The sequence below is a fragment of the Thalassophryne amazonica genome, chromosome 17 (genome assembly GCF_902500255.1).
Source record: "Thalassophryne amazonica chromosome 17, fThaAma1.1, whole genome shotgun sequence".
NCBI classification, from domain to species: Eukaryota; Metazoa; Chordata; class Actinopteri; order Batrachoidiformes; family Batrachoididae; genus Thalassophryne; species Thalassophryne amazonica.
The window spans coordinates 49,893,405-49,914,244 of NC_047119.1; the positions used below are offsets into that span (position 1 = coordinate 49,893,405).

At 40.6% G+C, this 20,840-nt stretch overlaps 1 protein-coding gene across 1 annotated transcript in view; it reads right to left on the reverse strand.

Moving 5' to 3' along the window:
• Positions 1–20,840, reverse strand: part of LOC117529909 (atrial natriuretic peptide receptor 2) — a 137,728-nt gene that overhangs the window by 36,923 nt on the left and 79,965 nt on the right. The window contains exons 11-15 of the mRNA XM_034192814.1: positions 11,072–11,176; positions 8,209–8,280; positions 5,841–6,000; positions 5,578–5,733; positions 3,771–3,939 (exon numbers count right to left, since the gene is read on the reverse strand). Coding sequence (XP_034048705.1) covers positions 3,771–3,939; positions 5,578–5,733; positions 5,841–6,000; positions 8,209–8,280; positions 11,072–11,176 — 662 coding nt within the window. The remainder of the gene's footprint in view (positions 1–3,770; positions 3,940–5,577; positions 5,734–5,840; positions 6,001–8,208; positions 8,281–11,071; positions 11,177–20,840) is intronic.

Sequence of the window (20,840 nt, forward strand, 5' to 3'; positions counted from 1 at the left end):
ATCTCCACAAAATGTAGCGAGATGGTTGACGAGGAAAGAAAATTTTTTTTACATTTTGGTAGTGATCCAGATCTGCCCCATAAGTGTTCATTTTCCTTTCTGTAACTCAGCGTGGTTGACATTTGAAGCAGAACTCATATTTTGCAAAGGCAATAACAACAACAAAAGTTTAAAATAATCACAAATACAGAATGCTGGAGCTCCTGCCGGCATGACAGACAACATTGGGAATGGTACCAGTAGTGTTTGCTATATCTTGAATCTACCTGTCTTCGTGTACAGTCCAGCTTTATCCCACACTGCATGATCATGTTATTAACAGAAAGCTCCAAGTTGCCATTCAGTGTAATGAACCGTGACCTGTGTTTTGATTGCCATGTCACAATTTACCGCTCAGAAACCCTGAGCTGAGCTGGCAGGCAGAACATTACAACGTGACTGACAACACTGTAAATTTCCCTTTTAATAACTTCCCACAGTGAGTAAAGATACCACACTGCAGTGTATTGCTCTGATTACTTGCTCCAACACACATTGCAGTTAAAGAATAATTAGAATGAATTAAATATTCACTGCTTGCTTTTTTATTATAGATACGTCATTAAATTTAGATATTCCAGATGCCTCATGCATGCATTATTTTAGACACATATCCCCACAGTCAGCACCAGATTTGTGAAACCTTTGGGATCGTTATATTGAATTTAAAATTTGGTTCTGTGGGTTTGAATATTAATTAGTTGCACATTCTGCATCTGTAATGATGGGTCCAAGGGGCATTGGGATGAACTTTGAAAAATGAGTTTTCCATGTATTTTAATGGGCTCATTGAAGGGACAAAATAAGATTTTTTTTTTTTATGTTACATATAAAGTAGCCCATATGAAAGATGCGGAAAAAAACCCCCCAGAAAAACATGAAGAAGACTTTCAAAGGTTATACATGAAGCAGACAATTAGAACTTGACAAATTAATGTATTTCACTAATCACTATCTACTAGTGTGAATTGACACTAATCAAAGATGAAAGCTTAAACCAAGCTAATATTTTCTCAGAATAATGGCTTTACATACTCTTTGGTATTGACACTTTGTCATGAAACACAATTCTTCCATCCAACCACAAACCAGAATCCACCACAAACCACTGAACCAAACCTTTTCAGTCTAACTCGTGTCCTCTATGATCTAACAATGAACAGCACCCGGTGTTGCCAGTGCAGCTTTTTTATTCTAGCCTCTTCTCTCTTCAGGTCCATAAGTGTTGGAATGAGGTTCCCAGCTGTACACTCTCAGCATTAAAGAAATAGCTAAGGACTCAACTTTTCTGAAAACTCATCTCCATGTCATTCCATCTTTTAACTGTTGCAATTCTGGTAGTTGAAAATAAGTTTTGCTCTCAACTACCTAATCACATAGGTAGCTGCAAATGAATAAATTCAAAACATTTGAGTTCTTGTAGTTATAAGGGTTTAATTTAAGTAAGTCCCTCGAGGTTCTCCTTTGTTTTCACAGCAGATACGAGGTGGATTTGCATCTTGATTTGGCACAAATTCTATGTGGATGACCTTCCTGATGCAACTCCACATTACATGGAGAATGGCCAGGGGAGCATTTGAACCGGAAACCTTCCTCATTGGAAACAAGGGCATGTAACTGCTTGGCCACCACCTCTTTTTCGTTTGGCCACCCTCTGTGTCTGGGTGATACTATGTTCTCTTTGAAGCATCCTGATATGTGTAAAAGCAAATTTGAGAAATTGTCTCATATTGGGATTTATTAAATTGTAGACTTATATACTACCAGGGTTCTAGCTAGAACCATTTTAGTGCCTGATAAATTACATGATCATGACTCACGGCTGGGGGTCCGGGCGCCCTGGTGGGGGTCAAAGGGGCAGAGCCTTGGTTTTATACCAGAGGTTTGAAACCAGAGCCAGAGGTTTTATACCTCTGAAATGTTATTGGCAAGTCCTATTTTAACTAATTTTGAGTGGTTTTTGATGCATTGAATGAAAGAATAATAGACAAAAAAAAGACATTTATGTTATAATATTTGTAATACCAAAGTTCTTTTTTTTAATGTTTCTGTCAAAGCCTAAGTTAATAAAATAAATAACATTGAAAAGGTTAAAAACACATTAATATTTGATGGGCATATAGCATTTGTTCTCTTCTTCAAAAATGATACATTGTACTTTTTAATCCTGTGAAGCAGGCAGAGTTTTTCTGTCATTTTTCTGTCATTTTTTCCCCAACATGTTTCAGTCGGATAGCATTATTGTTATTTTTTAAACAATATAACCTCTAAATGCCTTGTTTGAACAAGAGCTGAACCTGGACTGATGTGATTGCCAGTTTTTCACGTTCACTGATTCACTGAGGCTCCTCCCCTGCTCCCCCTCTTCTCTCTCCCCTCTGCTCCCCTCCCCCTCCCTCTCACCGTCTGTTTTCCTTCAACCTTTTTGGAAACAGGGCGCCTTTAAACTGTAAAATAAACCATAAACATCTGAGTATATTATCACCATCTGTGACACAGAAGCAACTCTAGAATATGAAACATTTTTCTGGAGGAATTTTTCTTTTAAGTCAGAGCAGAGTGCATCTCTAGCCGCGTTGATCTCTGCTTTTAGCATTCTGCGGCATAACAGAGCGCTGAAAGCAGCTGACTGTTGTTCTCTCTGTTGTTTGTGCTTAGATATGAAGTAAATGAGAAATTTATTTCTTATTTCTTTAATTATTTGGTTGAAATTGCAAAATAAAACAAAAGTACAACTCTATAAGCTTGAAATTCGATCAAATTGGTACATTTTCAGCAACATTTCAGTTCATGTTTTGGAAAATCCATGGTGGACGGGACAACCAATTTGAACGCAAGAGCCGGGCGAAAATTTGCAGTACTGTGTAGAACCGCCCGGGCTGCCCACCGTAGCTAGAACCCTGTATACTACCTAAAGTTTAAAATTTTTGCAATGGAATACATATGCAAACAAATTATAAATATAACATGTACAAAGCAGAGTAATGATTCCTGCCCCCCCCCCCCCCCCCCCCCCCAAAGTATTGCAAGACAAACGAAACTGCCCCTATTCTTCTGACAATTCCTTGGTTTTCTCATCCTGGTTTGTAGTGACTATGAATTAGTGATTTGGTCAATCAACAACTGCACAAAGGTTTACTGTGACCTGTAGTAGATGCTCAGTACCTCGAATTAAAAAACAAACAAAGAAACAAAACAAATAACTTTAGCATACAACATGGTGGCCACTCAAGGAATTATGCAATCAGTAGCATCAAGTCAAATGTGTCTATAGTAAAACGCTTCACCTGCTCCCTTTTTATCACTCGGAGTCGTCACGTTTTACGATGGTATTATACATTTCTCCAAACCATTCTTGTCATATTTTTGTGGTGATAAATGTATTCTTTAACACTTTTTACAAAGCTACAGAGGGGAAAACTGTAGATGTAAAATTCAGAAACAAAACATGCACATGAATCATTCATGGCTTTGTAGAAAACACCACCACAAACACAGACTCGCACAAAAAGGCACACATTCCCTGTTGAAAGCAGCCTGGCATGAATTCTCAGCAGCCTTTTATCTAAATTAGTCTTTTCCTGTTTCCCCTTTTGAATGAGGTGCCACAAGTCAACTTTAACTGCAGTTGGAGGAACTCAGGTGTCCAGTTAGTCTAATTGTCTCAGCTTTTTACATGGGGAAAGGAAAAGCACCCGTGACAGAATAGTTATTTGAATTGTGGGACTTACTTGTTGAGTTTGGCTACGTAAATCTTGATGTGGCCAAAGTCGGGCCTCTCGGCAGGGTCCTCAGCCCAGCAGCCATCCATCAGGATGGTCAGCTCTTCTGAGTGACACCGGTTGTCTGTCGTGGGCCGAAAGTACGGCTTTTGGCCATTTCTCACCTTCTGCACGATCTCTGCAAAGGAGAGGGTATAGTGTGGAGCAGGTCATTGAGTAGCTGGATGAGGAAGCTGAAGTCAAAAAGAGTTATTTGATGCAGACATGGTGAATGGACCATGCTGGAATGTAGAAGTCAACAGTCGGTGTCTGCTGGTGAAATTCAGCTTCATAATGTGTCCGTTAGTTTGGAAAAGAGATCCTTTTAATAACCTCTTCCAACAGACAGAGGAGGATTAGTTATGTGATCAATCCATCTCTCTTCCTGTCTGTCAGAGTACAACATATCTCACATAGGAGTGGATGGAAGGCTGTCAATTTCTGTGGGCTAGAAGACCCATGGGTAAAGCAAGAGTTGATTTAAAAATTTGAGTCTTAATTTTACATTGCAAGATGTAGAATACCCCACAATTCTGAGGGGGTTTTTTCTATGAATTTTCAGCCATGAGACAGGTGTATTGCATCGATGAGTTGATTAATTCAGTTTGTTTATACAACAACAAATCACAACACAAGTCACCCCAAGGTGCTTCAGAAGGGTAACGACTAAGGTTCCCCCATGATCCTCATCACTATCTATGGTCATCATCATCATCATCACTACCCTTTGTTCTTCATCAGTCCTGCTCCCTGACCTGACCATATCTCAGAACCTAAAGAAAATACAAGCCAACACACACTAACTGTTACATACGATAACAATATTTACATCAAGTATTAAGCAAATCTATGATGATTTAATTTAGTCATTTTGGCTTGTTTCTGTGTATTTTATAACTTCATATTTTAAGTGATTTGTCAAAAAATGGGAATTGTCCTTAAAAAGCAAAGGATAACTTTAAAAATCTATATTTAAAAGTATTCTATGAAAAAACAATTGTTCTTGCAGTATTTTATACATATTAAAATAAAACAAACTGTATTTTCTATTAAATAGCCACAGAGTGCATACAATACATAGGAGACATTCTATTAAGTGCTGACTTCTTACATTTTATTCTGTTACTATATTATTTTGCTGGATTTCCTCACAGCGGCAAAATGTTCACATTTCACCCATTTTTGAAATCGGGCCGGCATGTGTTCGATGTTTGTGTACACGGCCTCAGGGACACGTGATAGTAGTTTGACCTTCCAAAGGTCCACTTTAAAATATCAATAAAACACATGCGAACGTAGTTGCGATCATGCAAACATTTGTTTGTGTCCTTGTCAAAGGAAACATCTCATGGTTTTGCTCTCAGATCTCAAAGATTTCTGCTGCTTATTGGCTGATAATGATGCTGGCAGTCAGTGATTGAATACTGACGATCTGTACTTTACACAGACACCATTCAAAATGAAATGTTCTGCTCTGCTGTTTGCAAGGATTTTCTCGCTTTGTAGAGACAGAAGCAACAGCAGTCCAGTATATGCACAGACAGGGGTGTCATCTTCAAAACAAAAAATCTAAATTGTTCCCTTCTGGTACTGATTATTTATTTACTGCGCTCAAAGGAGAGCACAGAAACATGACATTGACAAAGCACATCTGTGTGCTGTGACAGAAAATACGTGCAATGTCATTTCAGTTGGACTTTAAGGATCTCCGTCCTCTGATGCCACAGCGGTCAGCTGACCTCCCTGAGGCCTGCAAAAAGCAGACACACGTGTTTACCTTTGGGACTGAGGTCCATGCCGTCCACATAGAAAGGTCCATTCCTTAGGGCTATTTCCTGTAGTATTATTCCAAAACTGTATATGTCTCCCTTCTGGGTCCCCTGAGGAGGATGGCGATCATATATGAGCAACTCAGGGGCCGTCCAAAGTTTTTCTGGAAACCATGAACAATCATATTAGAAAAAATGGCTGCAAATCCAAATGCTTTTGAATTTCTGTCAGCAAATAGAACTACACGCCAGTGGCATGAACTTGACTTACTTGCGTAGAGTGCATGCGAGTCATCATTTTCACAGGACGAGCGGAAGCTGGCCAAACCATAATCTGTGATTTTCAAAACAAATCGGCTGTCCACAACGCAATTAGATGACTTCAGATTTCCATGGCAGCCTATGTAGCTGTTGTGTAGATAGTTCATTCCCTGGTGGAGAGGAGCGTTAAGTCAAGCATCACGAGGGCTCACGGCTGCAGCAAATTACACATAAAAAAATTTCTGACATGTGGAAATAATACAGTTTGACAACTGGAAGTATGCTCAAAGTTTTAAAAAGAAGCTGTGTCTCAAGGGCGGTACAGTCACGGGGGAATTGCTTTGAAATTACTCTTAATTCCTTTGGGGGTGGTGGGGACCAGTGGGTACCGAATGTACTTATGTTCGATATTTTGTGGAAACGGTGAGTCAAACATCCCCTAAAGCTATCTGCGCGTGCAATTACACTGGAGCGCTTCATCGTGCATGAAGCTCCATATCGTATCATCCAAGAGCCGGACCTCCTGACAAAACAGTCTTTGTTAGGACAGAGTAAAAAAAAGAAAAAATCTTCTACAGTATGGCCGTGATTAGTTTTGATTAGGTTGGAAGGAAATTTTTAGCAAAGTTTATGAGTATGTTCTATTTTACACCATAACATGGCAATATTTACTGTAGTTTTACACACTGTAGTGGGCCAGAAATAACTAAAATGTGCATACTGGTCTCACAAACTCACTTTCTCTGCCTCACTCCACTAACAAACATCAGCTCTCTGAAAAATAACCCCTTTCCCTCAAAAAAAAAAAAAAAAAAAAAATTATTTGAAAACCTTGTGCTGGTCAAAGTCTGTCTTGTTATTGTTCCTTCTGTCAAGAATATTGCACCTCAAAAATATTTTTTATTTCCAGCGATAAACTGGTTTCTTTAATATCCTCAAAACAACTTTACTGCAGTGGAATTTCAGTGCAGTTCATTTCACTTTAGAGCAAGTTTGCAAATTAAAGAGGTCAAACATTTGCCAAAGAAATCCAATGCTGATATTTGATGCTGCCCGAAACATTGGTGATTTTGGATATAGTTGATTATATTATGGTATCAGGTTTGAACTCCTTTGCATGGATGGAGATTCTTTTCTCCTGGCATTGCCACCGGTCTGTGTTTCCATTGGGAGTCACAAATCATCCAAACAGACTACAAAATGGACTTGTCCCTCTCTAGAAGGAAAAGGGTGATCACCTGGAATGTAACAACTATAGGGGTATTCCACTGCTGTCTGTGCTGGGCAAAGTACTTGCAAGGATCAGTCTCAGCAAAGATTCCGCCTCAGCTGCCTGCAAGTGACCTTTGACTTCATCCTTGCTCTGTGATTATACAGTGAACATAAGAAATGCCTCTTGCTTGCATGGACTTGCTGTTTGGTAACAGTTGTGGAGTTCAGCAACCTGGGTGCCTTTATCAGTAAAGAAAAGTTCAGTGACCTTGACTTGCTGGGACAGAGGTGTTTAGCAATGCCAATACCTTTACAGGGCAATGAAAGTCAAAGGTTTTAGGGTCCTTCAAGTCTGACTGTATGGTTGCGAGACCTTAACACTTAAGTAATGTCCTAAGGGAGCAAGTGGAAGTCATTGGTACTTGGTCTCTCTGGACAATCCTTTGATACCACTCGAATGACTACATCAAATGAACAGTTACTTCAGGAGACTCATAGGAGATGTCTCACTTACATTACGAGGGAACATAATCTGTGGTGTCATGGCCATGGGGCATGCTTCCCTGAACCTCGGTGTTGAGGACCCCAACAATGGGAAAAGTTCAAAGGGGCCTCACATATAATCTGGATGCAGCAGATGGCTAAATTCAACAGGTGGGGATGGACTGGTTGTCTGCCTGGATGGTTGGCAACTAGGACCCAAGGCAGTTCTGGCACCAGCACTTGCTCCCACCACTGATCCTACAAACTGTGTTGATACTCCTGACCTTTGAGGCATTGGACGAAAAACACTTTTAAAAATTGTTACTGTAAAAAAAACAAAAAAAAAAAAACTGCACAATTTTGAGTTTTGAAAAGGCTCAATAATGCAGCTTCATTTATTTATTTTTTGGATTGTTACACATAAATGTTGGTTGTTTTGTTGCTGGTACAGATGTGGCTCCAAGAATGATCACTCATAAAGTTTGCAAGTTTTAGGATTTTTGATGGGCAAATTCCATGCAACTGTCTTGAAAATAGTGGAGGGCACTGTGTCACATGACCGTCTGCAAATTATGCACTTTTGTTTGAGATTAATTCATATCTGATTGATTGTGTCAATCAGCCTTTGTCAGAGATGTGTTTTGCTGGAGTCCTTGTTTGTTTGTTGAGGTCACATACTGTACCTTCACTATGTCATTGATCAGTGAGTAGCGGAACATCCAGTCCAGGTTGATGCTCTCATTCTCCAAAATGTCCTGGAAAAACAAACATGAAATAAGTTAAAAAAAAACACACACAAAATAGAAGATGAAATTATTTGACAGAGAAAAGTCACAAAATAATGTCTGATTTCTCAAGAGCCAAGACTGAGCGAAGTACTCGATCCCTTTCAGGTCTTGTCTTCTCAGGATTACACGTGTACTCCTGCAGGACGGACACGAACATGCCTGTTACGGGAATCTGTGTCCAGCTTTGTCATTGTTTGCAGTTGTTCGTCTTTGACATTGGGGTGAATGTGAGGCATTATTGTAAAGCGCATTGAGTGTCTGATGCAGATGGAAAGCGCAATATAAATGCAGTGCTTTTACCATTTACATTTGACGCAGAAGTACTTTAGTACACATAAGCGCTCTGAGCAAGCTCATCCATTTTAAGAAGCTGCTGGCATGTCGGGAACACGAATTGTCGGCCAAGAACGAGAAGGCTTCTGGCGCTGTGTGTTTGTCATTACAATAAATAAATAAACAGTGTGAAATATTGTGTTAGGTGAACAGAGTGAGGAAGACAAAAAGCCTAAATTTGTCAGGCTTCAAATAAATAAGTGGATTTCAGTTGGTGCTGGCATTTTTATGCAGTAAAGCCTCATTCATCAGTTCATTCAGGTCATGTGAACACTGACAGTGAAACACAAGTGAGTCTTTTTGTATTTTGTTTTGAGGAACTAATTTAAATTCATCATACGTGTGCTAACAGCCGTTCTTCATCATATGAAAGAATTTTATGTTGTTCAGTAACCTTGGACATTTTATTCAATATTTTGTTCATACAAATTCATATTTTGCATATATTTGTGAAGATATTCTGGATAGTTTGTGTAGCCAGCTCTTTTGCTATGTTCAGTAGTTTTATTTTGTAATTTGTTCTCTTGGCTCTTGTTCACACGTTCTACTTGTCTGCTGGCTCACAACTTGCAGCTGAGTCGCTACTGAAGGGAAGAGATGTGGTTTAGTTCACAGTTGGCTCTTCCCAATTCATTCAGCTCATCATTCATAACAGTTTCCGGCTCCACCTAAAGGAGTCCAGGCACACAGGGGGAAGCCATGTTGCCGGCACATAGGCAGCTCTCTGACTAGCGGTACATTAACACTCTGAGCGTGTGCTTGGCTCCCTGTCAGACAGTTTGTCTCTTTATAACCCTGCAAATAAACTTTGGGCAGGTATATCGCCGTGTCTATCCATCTGTGCACGAGTCTTGTACGTGCAACTCTTCCTACTGGTGGATTCCATTGAAACTTGACACAGTAGAAACACACCATATGAAGATGAGTGAAGACAAATAATTCTGGTCTGAGATCTACAAGAGAAGATAATTGGACTTTTGTGTATATTTGATGTATCCTATAATATTGAGTTGGTAGGCACAACTCCTCCTAAACCAGTTAATGGAGTTGAGTGAAACTTCAGACAGTGGTAGCACATATGAAGATGTGCATGAAGGAAAGTAATCCTGGTCTGACATCTTCAATGGGAAATAACGAGAGTTTATTTATTCATTTATTTGAATCAATTAAGTCAGAACTGTTGGGCTTTTCAGGACAGATTGTTGCTTCTGGGAGTTCATCACAAACTACTTAATACTGCTGATACATGCAGTGAACTACTGTAGCTGAGCTGGAGGTTTATTTTGTGAGCTTGATCAAAGATCTCTAGCTTAAAAAAAATCATGTGACTAAATGATTCGATCAGCCAGAGGTAACATAACATTGTTTTATATAACGGCTAACTAAAGTAGTCCAATAATATTGACATTTGATATTATATTAATTTGATATTAATTTTAAACAGAAAAGGGACTTACATTTTGGTGTGTCACTGGTGATTTGATGTCAACAATCCAACACAAACTTTAAATAGGAGTCCAAAATTGTTCTCAGTCAACTTGGAAAAACAGTTAGATTGTTCAAAAATAACTCTGACAATGTAGTCCGTGATGCCGTGCGCTGACTTTTTGTACTTCCAAAAAAAAAAAAAAAAAGACTTCAGTCCAGCGAAATATCACATCAAAAACTGGTCCAGCTCTTCATCCTAACTTGATCCTCTTCATCCTAACAGCTCTTGATGCCTCCAGATGGCTTACAGCGTAGTGGATTTGTTTTGGGTTTTTTGTGTGTGTTAGAAGAATTAGCACCGTCAATTAGCTCCTTCAAATCATTGTCTGTCAGCAAAACAGTTTGCCATGTTTAGCTAAATGCTGCACCCACTCATGGGCGGTGGTCGCAGTGTGCAATGGTATAAAACGTATGGAAGCAAATTTGCACTCTAAATGGAACCAAATTACATGCTAAATGCCACGCAACACAAATGGGACGAATAATCCATGTCATGTTACATACAAAGCACCAGTCAAATTATAAAGATCTGCTCCGTCGTTATATAAATATATATTTGGAAAGAATCCAAGAATTAATTGCACAATGTCATAAAATAGTGAGAGGTGCGTTTGCCTCATTTTCTATTAATACCTACACTCACATGAGAACTGAAGTAAAATAAAAGCATGTAAAATAATAAAAGCGTAGTAATCCAAATACAAATAGCTCAACATTTTCTGCTGCAGGTCCACTTAGTGCTTTTTAAATGGATTCTACAATAATTTTTGCAGATACAATCATTTAACTTTTGATTCTTCTTATTCTGCCCCCCCCCCCCCCCACACACACACACACACACACACACAACAGTTTAGTTTTACATTCTCCAGACTGATCAAGTACTTTGTAAAGAAACTTCAGCAGCTGATAAATCAGATTGCTCCATCCATATTACCTGCAGGCTGCCTCGGGGACAGTATTCGGTTACGATGCAGATGTTTGGAGGGTCGATGCAGGCCCCGATGAACCTGGTTAGATGGTTGAACTGAATGTCTCTCATCTGAAAGTAACCACACAAACACACCCTGTAACCGTGAATACAATTCTTTCCAAATCTCACCTTCTCAACCTGGATGGGCAGGGGACTGGCACATCATTTCTATAAAAGGCTTTGAGGATAACGCTGCCAACAGCTCATCAGAATAGTCTATTTGCAGTAGGCTGGTTGGCACAGTGCGTTTTTCTACATGTTGATGCACATTCCTGCTCAGAGCAGCGAGTTGAAACACATGAATAAATTGCCCTTGAAGGTTATGAATGAGCCACTGTGTTGAAAAGTGAATCCAGATGAAAAAAAAAGTTTAAGTATTGAGAGGAGTTATGAGCACCAATATCAGAGTAGGCTGAACATGTAAAAGCCATCTACATGGAAAATGATGATCAGTTACATGTTTTCAAAATGAAATTTCTTCCAAGACATGAATCAGTTTAGATACAAATGCATGACATCACAGCAGTTATAGCTGATTCATTAGTAGAGCACATTTATGAGAATGTGTGCCGTCTTCATTTTATGTGCAGTAGTGTTGATTATTTCGGCAGCGAACTTTTCTCCTTTACAAACTGAGCGACAGACGTCTCCCACTAAAACTAGGGCATCAGTCACTCCTGGTTCCAGCTCGAGGGATGGCAGCCCTTTGGTCTATTTAAGTTACTCTGCTGCACGCCGTGGGGGGAGCGAGTGCTGGAAGACAAGTGCTAAAGTTTCCACTCATTACCCTGCCTCTTCCCCATCTGGTTAGCTTTTTTTTTATGAGCTGTGGCCAGACGGCCGATCAGGTCCCTCAGGCGAGAAGCTGCCAGCTCAGAGTGCACTTTGTATTCAGTGCAGTGTTGGGGTCAGATCAAATTTTTATAATCACAAGAACTCAAAAATAATCAATTCTGGGTCATTAAACCTCAAAAGTAATTATATTATTAAGCTATAATATTGCAGTAAATAAGTTATTACTATTACTACAGAGGTTAAAATTGCCCTGATGTCTGCTGGTGTGTTTGTTTGTTTGTTTGTTTGTGAACAATATTTACTCAAAACATTTTCAGCTGACTTCCATGAAAGTTGACAAAACACTGATCGTAGCTACGATAAGAACCCGATAAATTTAGACATTGTTCAAGATTAAATCCCAGATCTAGGCTGTTTTGTACTTTCAGTAACGCTGAGTATTAGAGTACTACGGTGATGGTCTGACTTTATCTATTGTACAGTACAACAATCCAGCCTGCACATATTTATGTTATCAGAGCGCTTGCAAAACATGACTGGAAATTTGACTGACATTGAAATGTGGAGCCTGCTTTCTGCACGAGCTGAGGATAAATGACCCAACATTCACTAATATTTACGACAGAATAATATGCATTTGCAGTCTATCACTGTTTCTCACACCATTTCCCAAACACGCGAAACACACATACGCCACATGTGTTTCGGGGGGGTTGCGATACACGCGCACACGTGCGAGACACATGCACCACATGTGTGTTGCTTTTTGCAACGGAACAGTCGTGGGGAACTTAGACAAATTTCACATCCAGCTCGAAAGTGATCGTCTGCTCACTATTTTCGTGCTGACAGCGCAAATGGCCACACATTTTCTAATTGTCAGGCGAGCGGTGTTAGATGTTCGTGTGTGTCACCTGGAATTTGACCAACAACTGCCGTGAGAGGGATCGAATGGGCTCTCACAGGGCACTGTCTGTATTTCAGCCGCTGGTGTGCATGAACAGTTGTAGCAACACGTGTATGAGGCGTTGGAGGAAATTACGATTTTACACGAATGGCATGCAATTCCTTGTTCGGGGCTCGTCAGCTTAAATCGTGTTATGTGTGAAGGGGCCCTAACAGACGTTTGTCCAGTTGTTTGTTTGTCTGTAAATGTGACTATTTCCATGTGGGAAAGCAGTTTGTCACTGATTCAACAAAGATTTATTTAAGGGGCTGTTGAAGCTGGAATACACAAGTCAGCAAACATGCTCCAAACATTCTGGTCATTGACATGTTGACAAATGTCAATTAGACACAGTTAAAATTAATATGAGTAAAGGTGCCCTGACACTTGCACAACTTTAGGCCCCCTGACACAAGCATGTCTTTGATTCACGCACTAGCACGACTTGTGTCATTCTGGAGAGTAAACTCGTTAACGGGTGCAGACAGGATGTGAGAGGGGTGCCGGTGCATGTTATTGCGCACAGAGAATTTTGAAATGTTCAAAAAAATCTTTCACTCAGAAATGTCATGCTACATGGTGCGATCTAATCACATACATGATGTGCAGCTCGTCAAGTGGAGTAAAGAAGTGAACAGAGAGAGTAGTGACATCAGCGGATCGCATTACAGCGCAGCTCGTTTGAACGATGATAACAAGAAGTTAAATCTCTCATAAACATACTTCAATAGCTGCACACAAGAAGGAAATAACACACAACTGTTTTACCAAGCCATGACAATGTAAACATGACAAATAATTACCTTTTTAGACAGCTCAAAATGCCTTCTGCAGCTTGTTAGGCACGCGCGCGCGAATAGCTGAAGCTGGAGCGGTCCTCTGTGATTCAGGAAGTGATTACATCCATTTTCAACCGCCAATTTGTAGAGAAAATGATTACTCCGACACAAAATAATATTATATCCACAGCGTCCAGCGCATAGCGCGTGGCAGCCAGTAGAACACAGCGGGTGGGCTCATCACAGCAATGTGCATGTCAGTGCATGAATCAAAGATATACTCGTGTCAGGGGGCCTTTTGATCTACGCATTTGCACACACTCTGCTGCGCACGAGAGTAAACTCATCGTAAACTGTGTGCTGCTTTGTGCAAGTGCACAAAGAAAATTTTGAAATGTTCAACATCTCCCTCACGCATTAATTACATGAACTTCAAGTGAGCATTATGCAAACAATTCAAAAACAGTGTGTGAGTGTAAGTGATTGCATCAGCGCACCGCATCACAGCGCAGATCATCTGAACGATTATCATGAAATGTTTAAATCTATCATAAACATACTTTTACAGCTGCTCACAAGAATGAATGAACATGCAACTGTTTTACCAGGCCACAACAATGTAAACATTACATTTCTCCACCTCATTAAGTGCATGAGAGAGAGAGAGACAGAGAAAAGCGGCAGCTGGAGCAGTCCTCTGTGATTCTGTAAGCGATTAGGGGTGTTTTCAACAGCCAGCTCTGAGAGAAAAATTATTAATCCGCTACAAAATAATTATTTTATATACACAGCGTCCAGTGCACAACGCGCAGTGTCCAATGGAACAAAGCACAGTGTCCTGCTGGGAATACAGTGGGTGGGATCGTCACAACGAAGTGTGTGCAAATGTGCGGATCAAAGTCGTGTCAGGGCACCTTACAACTACAAGAAAAAGGGGACAGGCAACTTAAGGCAACAATTCCGTTCAAAAATGACTGCATGCTGATTACCCGAGATGCCACTTTGGCATCCAACCTCCCAAACTGTAACTCATGCCAAACAAACAAACATAAAAACTACACAGATGAGAGTGAAGAATGTGCAACAAGACCACAAGTCTTCCCCGAGAATACGTGTGCGGTTCAAGAGTTTCTAAGTTAAAGATCTTTTTGAGACTCAATGAGTTTCCATTTGTGTAGGTTTTTATTCTTCCGGCTTCCTTAACTGTCCTGTGGCTGTTCTTCAGCCACAGGGGCCTTTTCTTCTCACCAACAGCTGCTGCCGCTAACGTTAAGTACCCGTTTAGGAGTGTTGACACTTTGCTCCAAGCATTTCTGGTGTAATAAGCAACATCCTGTGGTGGTAACAACATTCCTTTGAACGTGGTAGTCAAGGGAACAGCCACGGGGGGCGCACATTTTTCCATACTGAACAGTGATGCCGGTAACGCGTTACTTAGTAACGCGTTACTCTAATCTGACCACTTTTTTTAGTAACGAGTAATCTAACGCGTTAATCTTTCCAAATCAGTAATCAGATTAAAGTTACTTCTTCATGTCACTGTGCGTTACTATTATTTTTCATTGTGGGTCGATAGCAGCATTAAACTTGGTCCGTGGGCAGGGGGTCGGGGTTCGACTGAACTGCCCACTTTCAGTGAGCTGTGAGCTTTTCATCCGCGGTTTTTTGCAGCTGCTCGACTCGTCCTCACCTCTTAAAGCACGGTGATCAGCACACCTGCACTGAGCTTTACAAAGACATTTTTATACTTTTTTTCCTCCTTTATTTAGAGCTGAGCTGAGCTGCTCCGTATCTGCACGTTAAAACAGCTGATCCTCCGCGACGCGTCAACAACTAACACTATTTTCCACTCAAATGCACCTAAACTCTCTTTCTGAGGACCACATGATGTGAAAACACAATAAAACTTTCTTACCTGTAAATCTGGTCACGTTTTCTGCATAAATAAATGTTATCCATTCTTTGTGCTCAAACGCCAAAGTAGGGGCGAATCCAGATGGAATGGGGGCGTGGGGCAGGGATGTGCCCCCCTCACAACACCCCTAGATTAAAGGTCCAGTTTTGAAGCCTTTTTTTACTACAACTACTAATGCTACTTAAAATAATATTAATTTCGACAAGTAAAATATTTAGAGAGAATTTAAATGTTAGAAAATGCTAGAATTAATTTAATAGTTACATTTATAAACAATGTAGGTTCGAAATTGCAAGTTTTACTGTTACAGTGCTGTCAACAGTTAAATATGAGGTCAAGAAAGAGGTCTTTATTTTAGTTTTTATAAAACAAGTATTTATTTTCATTGAAGTCAAGAAAGGGTGAGTATAAAGTAAGTTTTGGCAAAACAGGTATCATTGTCATGTTGAGGTGGCAGAGGGTTGTTGTCGGCAGCTGGGAAAAGTAACTAAAAAAGTAACTAGTAATCTAACTTAGTTACTTTTACAATTGAGTAATCAGTAAAGTAACTAAGTTACTTTTTCAAGGAGTAAAAAGTAATCAGTAATTGGATTACTTTTTCAAAGTAACTGTGGCAACACTGATACTGAATGGCAAAATCCATTTAAAATTAAATGTAAGTGTAGTGTCTCAAATTTAAAGCAAGTGCTCTGAGCCGACTTGTCTCTCCTACTGGCCGAGACCACACTAGAAACATGTACAACATCGGCTCAAAGCAGTTTTAGTTTAGTGAGTGAATAAATGATTTAATGAATAGTTGTTCAGCTGAAGGTTCTGTAGCTTTCATCCTCAAGGTCTCGGTGGCTCTCTTCACTTGAGGCCACTGAAGCACTCAGGAAGAATATAAGCAGAAAACATGGTTTTGACAGATAGTTTAATGGCCACATTCATCATTTTTGAATTCTTCTGGGGGAAAACTACAAGTGTAACTCCTTGTAGTACCTACAAACAGCGTTTTTCACAATAAGAAGGCTTACAACTACATGAGGCTGGAGAAAACATTGATTTAACACTTTTTTTAGTGCCAGACATATTGAAATTGAACAAACATCACGATAACCATGCATTACGGCAACAAACAAAAGAGATTTCTTGGTTCTGCTATATCGCCTTTGGGTAACGATACAAGAGGGTTTACTGAATTATAAATAAAAAGATATTGCCATTTATTTTGATATTTTTAATTATAATCTCAGAAGAAAACATGAATAAACTCCCACTTCCGATGTCTTTGCATAGGACTTTTGAAAGACAGATTTAAGACATTTTAATAATTAATATATTAAAATTAATATTTATATAATTATAATTATCTAATGTCCCAGTCACATGGCACTTAACAAAGGGCAACGAAGCCCTAACGAAACAAGAAATCTGGACTTTCGTTGACTTTTGTTGGCATCATTTAACCTTCGTTCAGCTTTGTTCCTGCAGCTGGCACTTCGTCAGGATTTTTAAACTGTTGAAAAATTTGAACGAAGGGCAACGAAAACCTCAGTTTGTCCGTGTTTCATTTTGCTGTTGTTCTTGACGTTTTTTAATCGTTTGCTTAGTTTTTGTAATGTTATTGTTTAATTTGACTTTGTTCGACCAGCTGAATGTTTTCACACAGTGCAGAAGCCGGTTTGTGAGCACTGAGGCTGCTGCTGCATTCATGTACTGTCGGAAATTACAGGGCAAACTCAGCGTGCTTGCTTGGATTTTTTTTTTTTTATCTGTGTGGGGGGTCAGCTTCACTGGGCTCAGGCACGTTATATAGGCCAGAATTAATCTTTTGTGTGGATACAATTAATTATTTTGCCACAAGCAACTGCTAAATTTGAAACAACAAAAAAGTTGTGTAATTTCCGACTGTACATGAACGCAGCGGCAGCAGCAGCTCCTGCGTGCGCTTATTAGTTTTTATTAAATATAACAATATGAGTGTAGGAATGACAATCCAGCCCTTCTGTACATGTGGCAACAGGTAGATGATTCAAATGATTATATAAAGAGCTGTTCTGGAAGACAGAATTCATGTTGTGGATCAGCTGCAGCTGATGTAAATAACCACACATGGGGAGTCAATGCGCGGTGTTCACAAGCACTGATCAATTTACTGCTCTGGTATAATCAGTCATCTTTACACTTATATTTATTCCCCATGTTGACTGTTTTCTGTTATAAATCAATATACGAGGTCTATTAGAAAAGTATCCGACCTTATTATTTTTTTAAAAACCATATGGATTTGAATCACGTGTGATTGCGTCAGACAAGCTTGAACCTTCGTGCGCATGCGTGAGTTTTTTCACGCCTGTCGGTTGTGTCATTCGCCTGTGAGCAGGCTTTGAGTGAGGTGTGGTCCACCCCTCTCATCTATTGTTTATTGCGAATAAATGTCTGAACGATTTGGAGCTTTGCTGCATCAATTTTTTTCCAGAAACTGTGAGAGACCTCCAGGTGGACACCGTTCGAAAAATTAATATGGCTTTCAGGGACGATTTTATGGGGATTACACAGATTAAGGAGTGATCCAGACGGTTTAAAGACCGCCCACAACTGCTGAGAGCGCGCCACACTCCGAGCGCCAATCGACAGGCTCCAACCCCGCTGGAACAACTAGATCATTTCCAACGTGAAGGCTTTGTTGATCCGGGACCTCGTCTGACTTTCACAAAAAGGCAGAAGATGTGGACATCAGCACTTTATCGGCACATTCCACCGTTACAGGAAAAAGAAGCGGAGGGACGCACCACCATGCCGCTCATGGCGCGGCACAAAAATTCTCGGTTTTGGTCTCTCAGGACAGCTTTCAGGTGGATTTCAGACGGATTCCGGTTGCTTTCCAGTCGTGTGAATATCCGATTGTGATTGTGCATGAGCTGGACATGCCCAAACATGTCCTGGAAGGCTTCATCACGGCGTTTCTTTGCGCCGAGCGGCTGCACCGCGACGCACGGTGGAGCCGCTTCTCTTTCCATGACAAAAACTCCTGTTACAGTGAAATGTGCCGTTCATTTTTAAACTGGACGCTGTCTTGATCTGGTATGTCATCTGACTAGCACAGGAATTGTGAAAAGACGTGGACATCAGCACTTTTCCGCACATTAAGACAGATGTGCGGAGGAGTTCCGGGCGTCGCGGTGCAGCCGCTCGGCGCAAAGAAATGCCATGATGAAGCCTTCCAGGACATGTTTGGGCATGTCCAGCTCATGCACAATCACAATCGGATATTCACATGACTGGAAAGCAACCGGAATCCGTCTGAAATCCACCTGAAAGCTGTCCTGAGAGACCAACACCGAGGTGGTTTTGTGCCGCAGCATGGTGGCGCGTCCCTCCGCTTCTTTTTCCATGAAAAAACTCCTGTAACGGTGGAATGTGCCGATAAAGTGCTGATGTCCACATCTTCTGCCTTTTTGTAGAAGTCAGACGAGGTCCCGGATCAACAAAGCCTTCACATTGGAAATGATCTGGTTGTTCCAGCGGGGTTGGAGCCTGTTGATCGGCGCTCGGAGCGCGGCGCGCTCTCAGCAGTTGTGGGCTGTCTTTAACTGGATCACTCCTTAATCTGTGTAATCCCCATAAAATTGTCCCTCAAAGCCATATGAATTTTTCGAACGGTGTCCACCTGGAGGTCTCTCACAGTTTCTGGAAAAAAATTGACGCAGCAAAGCTCCAAATCGTTCAGACATTTATTTGCATTAAAAAATAGACGAGAGGGGTGGACCACGCCTCACACAAAGCCTGCTCACAGGCGAATGACGCAACCGACAGGCATGAAAAAACTCACGCATGCGCACGAGGGTTCAAGCTTGTCTGATGCAATCACACGTGATTCAAATCCATATGGTTTTTTAAAAAAATAATAAGGTCGGATACTTTTCTAATAGACCTCGTATATGGCTTAGAACATAATACAGTGATACAGCAGTGACCATGGCACACCAGAGGGTTTTTCTCTTTTTTTTATTGGCACAAGACGCAGCATGTCAACAGTCAGTGTGGATTCTGATGATGAAGGAGATGATCCCTCTTTTGTTCTGGATGAGGAACCAGAGCAGGTGGGTCCACCGATGTGCACACAGAGATCCACAGCTTCTGTTTGCACTTTCTCCAGAACTCAGGCGCTATGAGCGCCATCCCAGTGCTGAGTCCTGGAACTCAGAGATGCAGACACACACTGCTCCAGCTGTGGCTCCAGGTGCATTTCATTTAAAGCGTTGACATCGTTAGCTTCGGTTTTGTTAAAATACAGAAACTTCATTAACATAAGTCATGTTGAAATTTACACTCACAGGTCACTTTATTAAGTGCACCTATTCAATTGCTTGTTAACACAAATAGCTAATCAGCCCATCACATGGCAGCAACTCAGTGCATTTAGGCATCTAGACGTAGTGAAGACGACTTGCTGAAGTTCAAACTGAGTATCAGAATGGGAAAGAAAGAGGATTTAAGTGGCTTGGTTGTTGGTGCCAGATGGACTAGTCTGAGTATTTCAGAAACTGCTGATGTACTGGGATTTTCACACACAACTATCTCTAGGGTTTACAGAGAATGGTCCGAAAAAGAGAAAATATCCAGTGAGCGAAACTTGTATGGACGAAATTGCCTTGTTGATATCAGAGGTCAACAAGCAGACTGGTTGAATGGGTGACTGCGTGATGCCATCATGTCAATATGGACCAACATCTCTGAGGGATGTTTCCAGCACCTTGTTGAATCTATGCCATGAAGAATTAAGGCAGTTGTGAAGGCAAAAGGTGACCAGGTACTAGCAAGGTGTACCTAATAAAGTGGTCGGTGAGTGTATATTTCACTGAAAAAGATCCAGGTACATACGGTAAATACATACTCGTATTTCAGCTTTCATAATCAAATAATAATCCAATCTGGGTTGGTTCTTACAGGGTTTATGTGAAGTGATCATAGACCAACTCTTATAGTAGATTTCAGTTAAACATATCTAGGATCACTTCTTTAGGTTTTAGGAATAACAAACAGTGTTGTATAAATGGTAAATGGTAAATGGACTGCATTTATATAGCGCTTTTCCATCTATATCAGACGCTCAAAGCGCTTTACAGTAATGCCTCACATTCACCCCGATGTCAGGGTGCTGCCATACAAGGCGCTAACTACACACCGGGAGCAATAGGGGATTAAAGGCCTTGCCCAAGAGCCCTTAGAGATTTTCCAGTCAGGCGGGGATTTGAACCCATGATCTTCTGGACTCAAGCCCAACACCTTAACCACTAGACTATCACCTCCCAT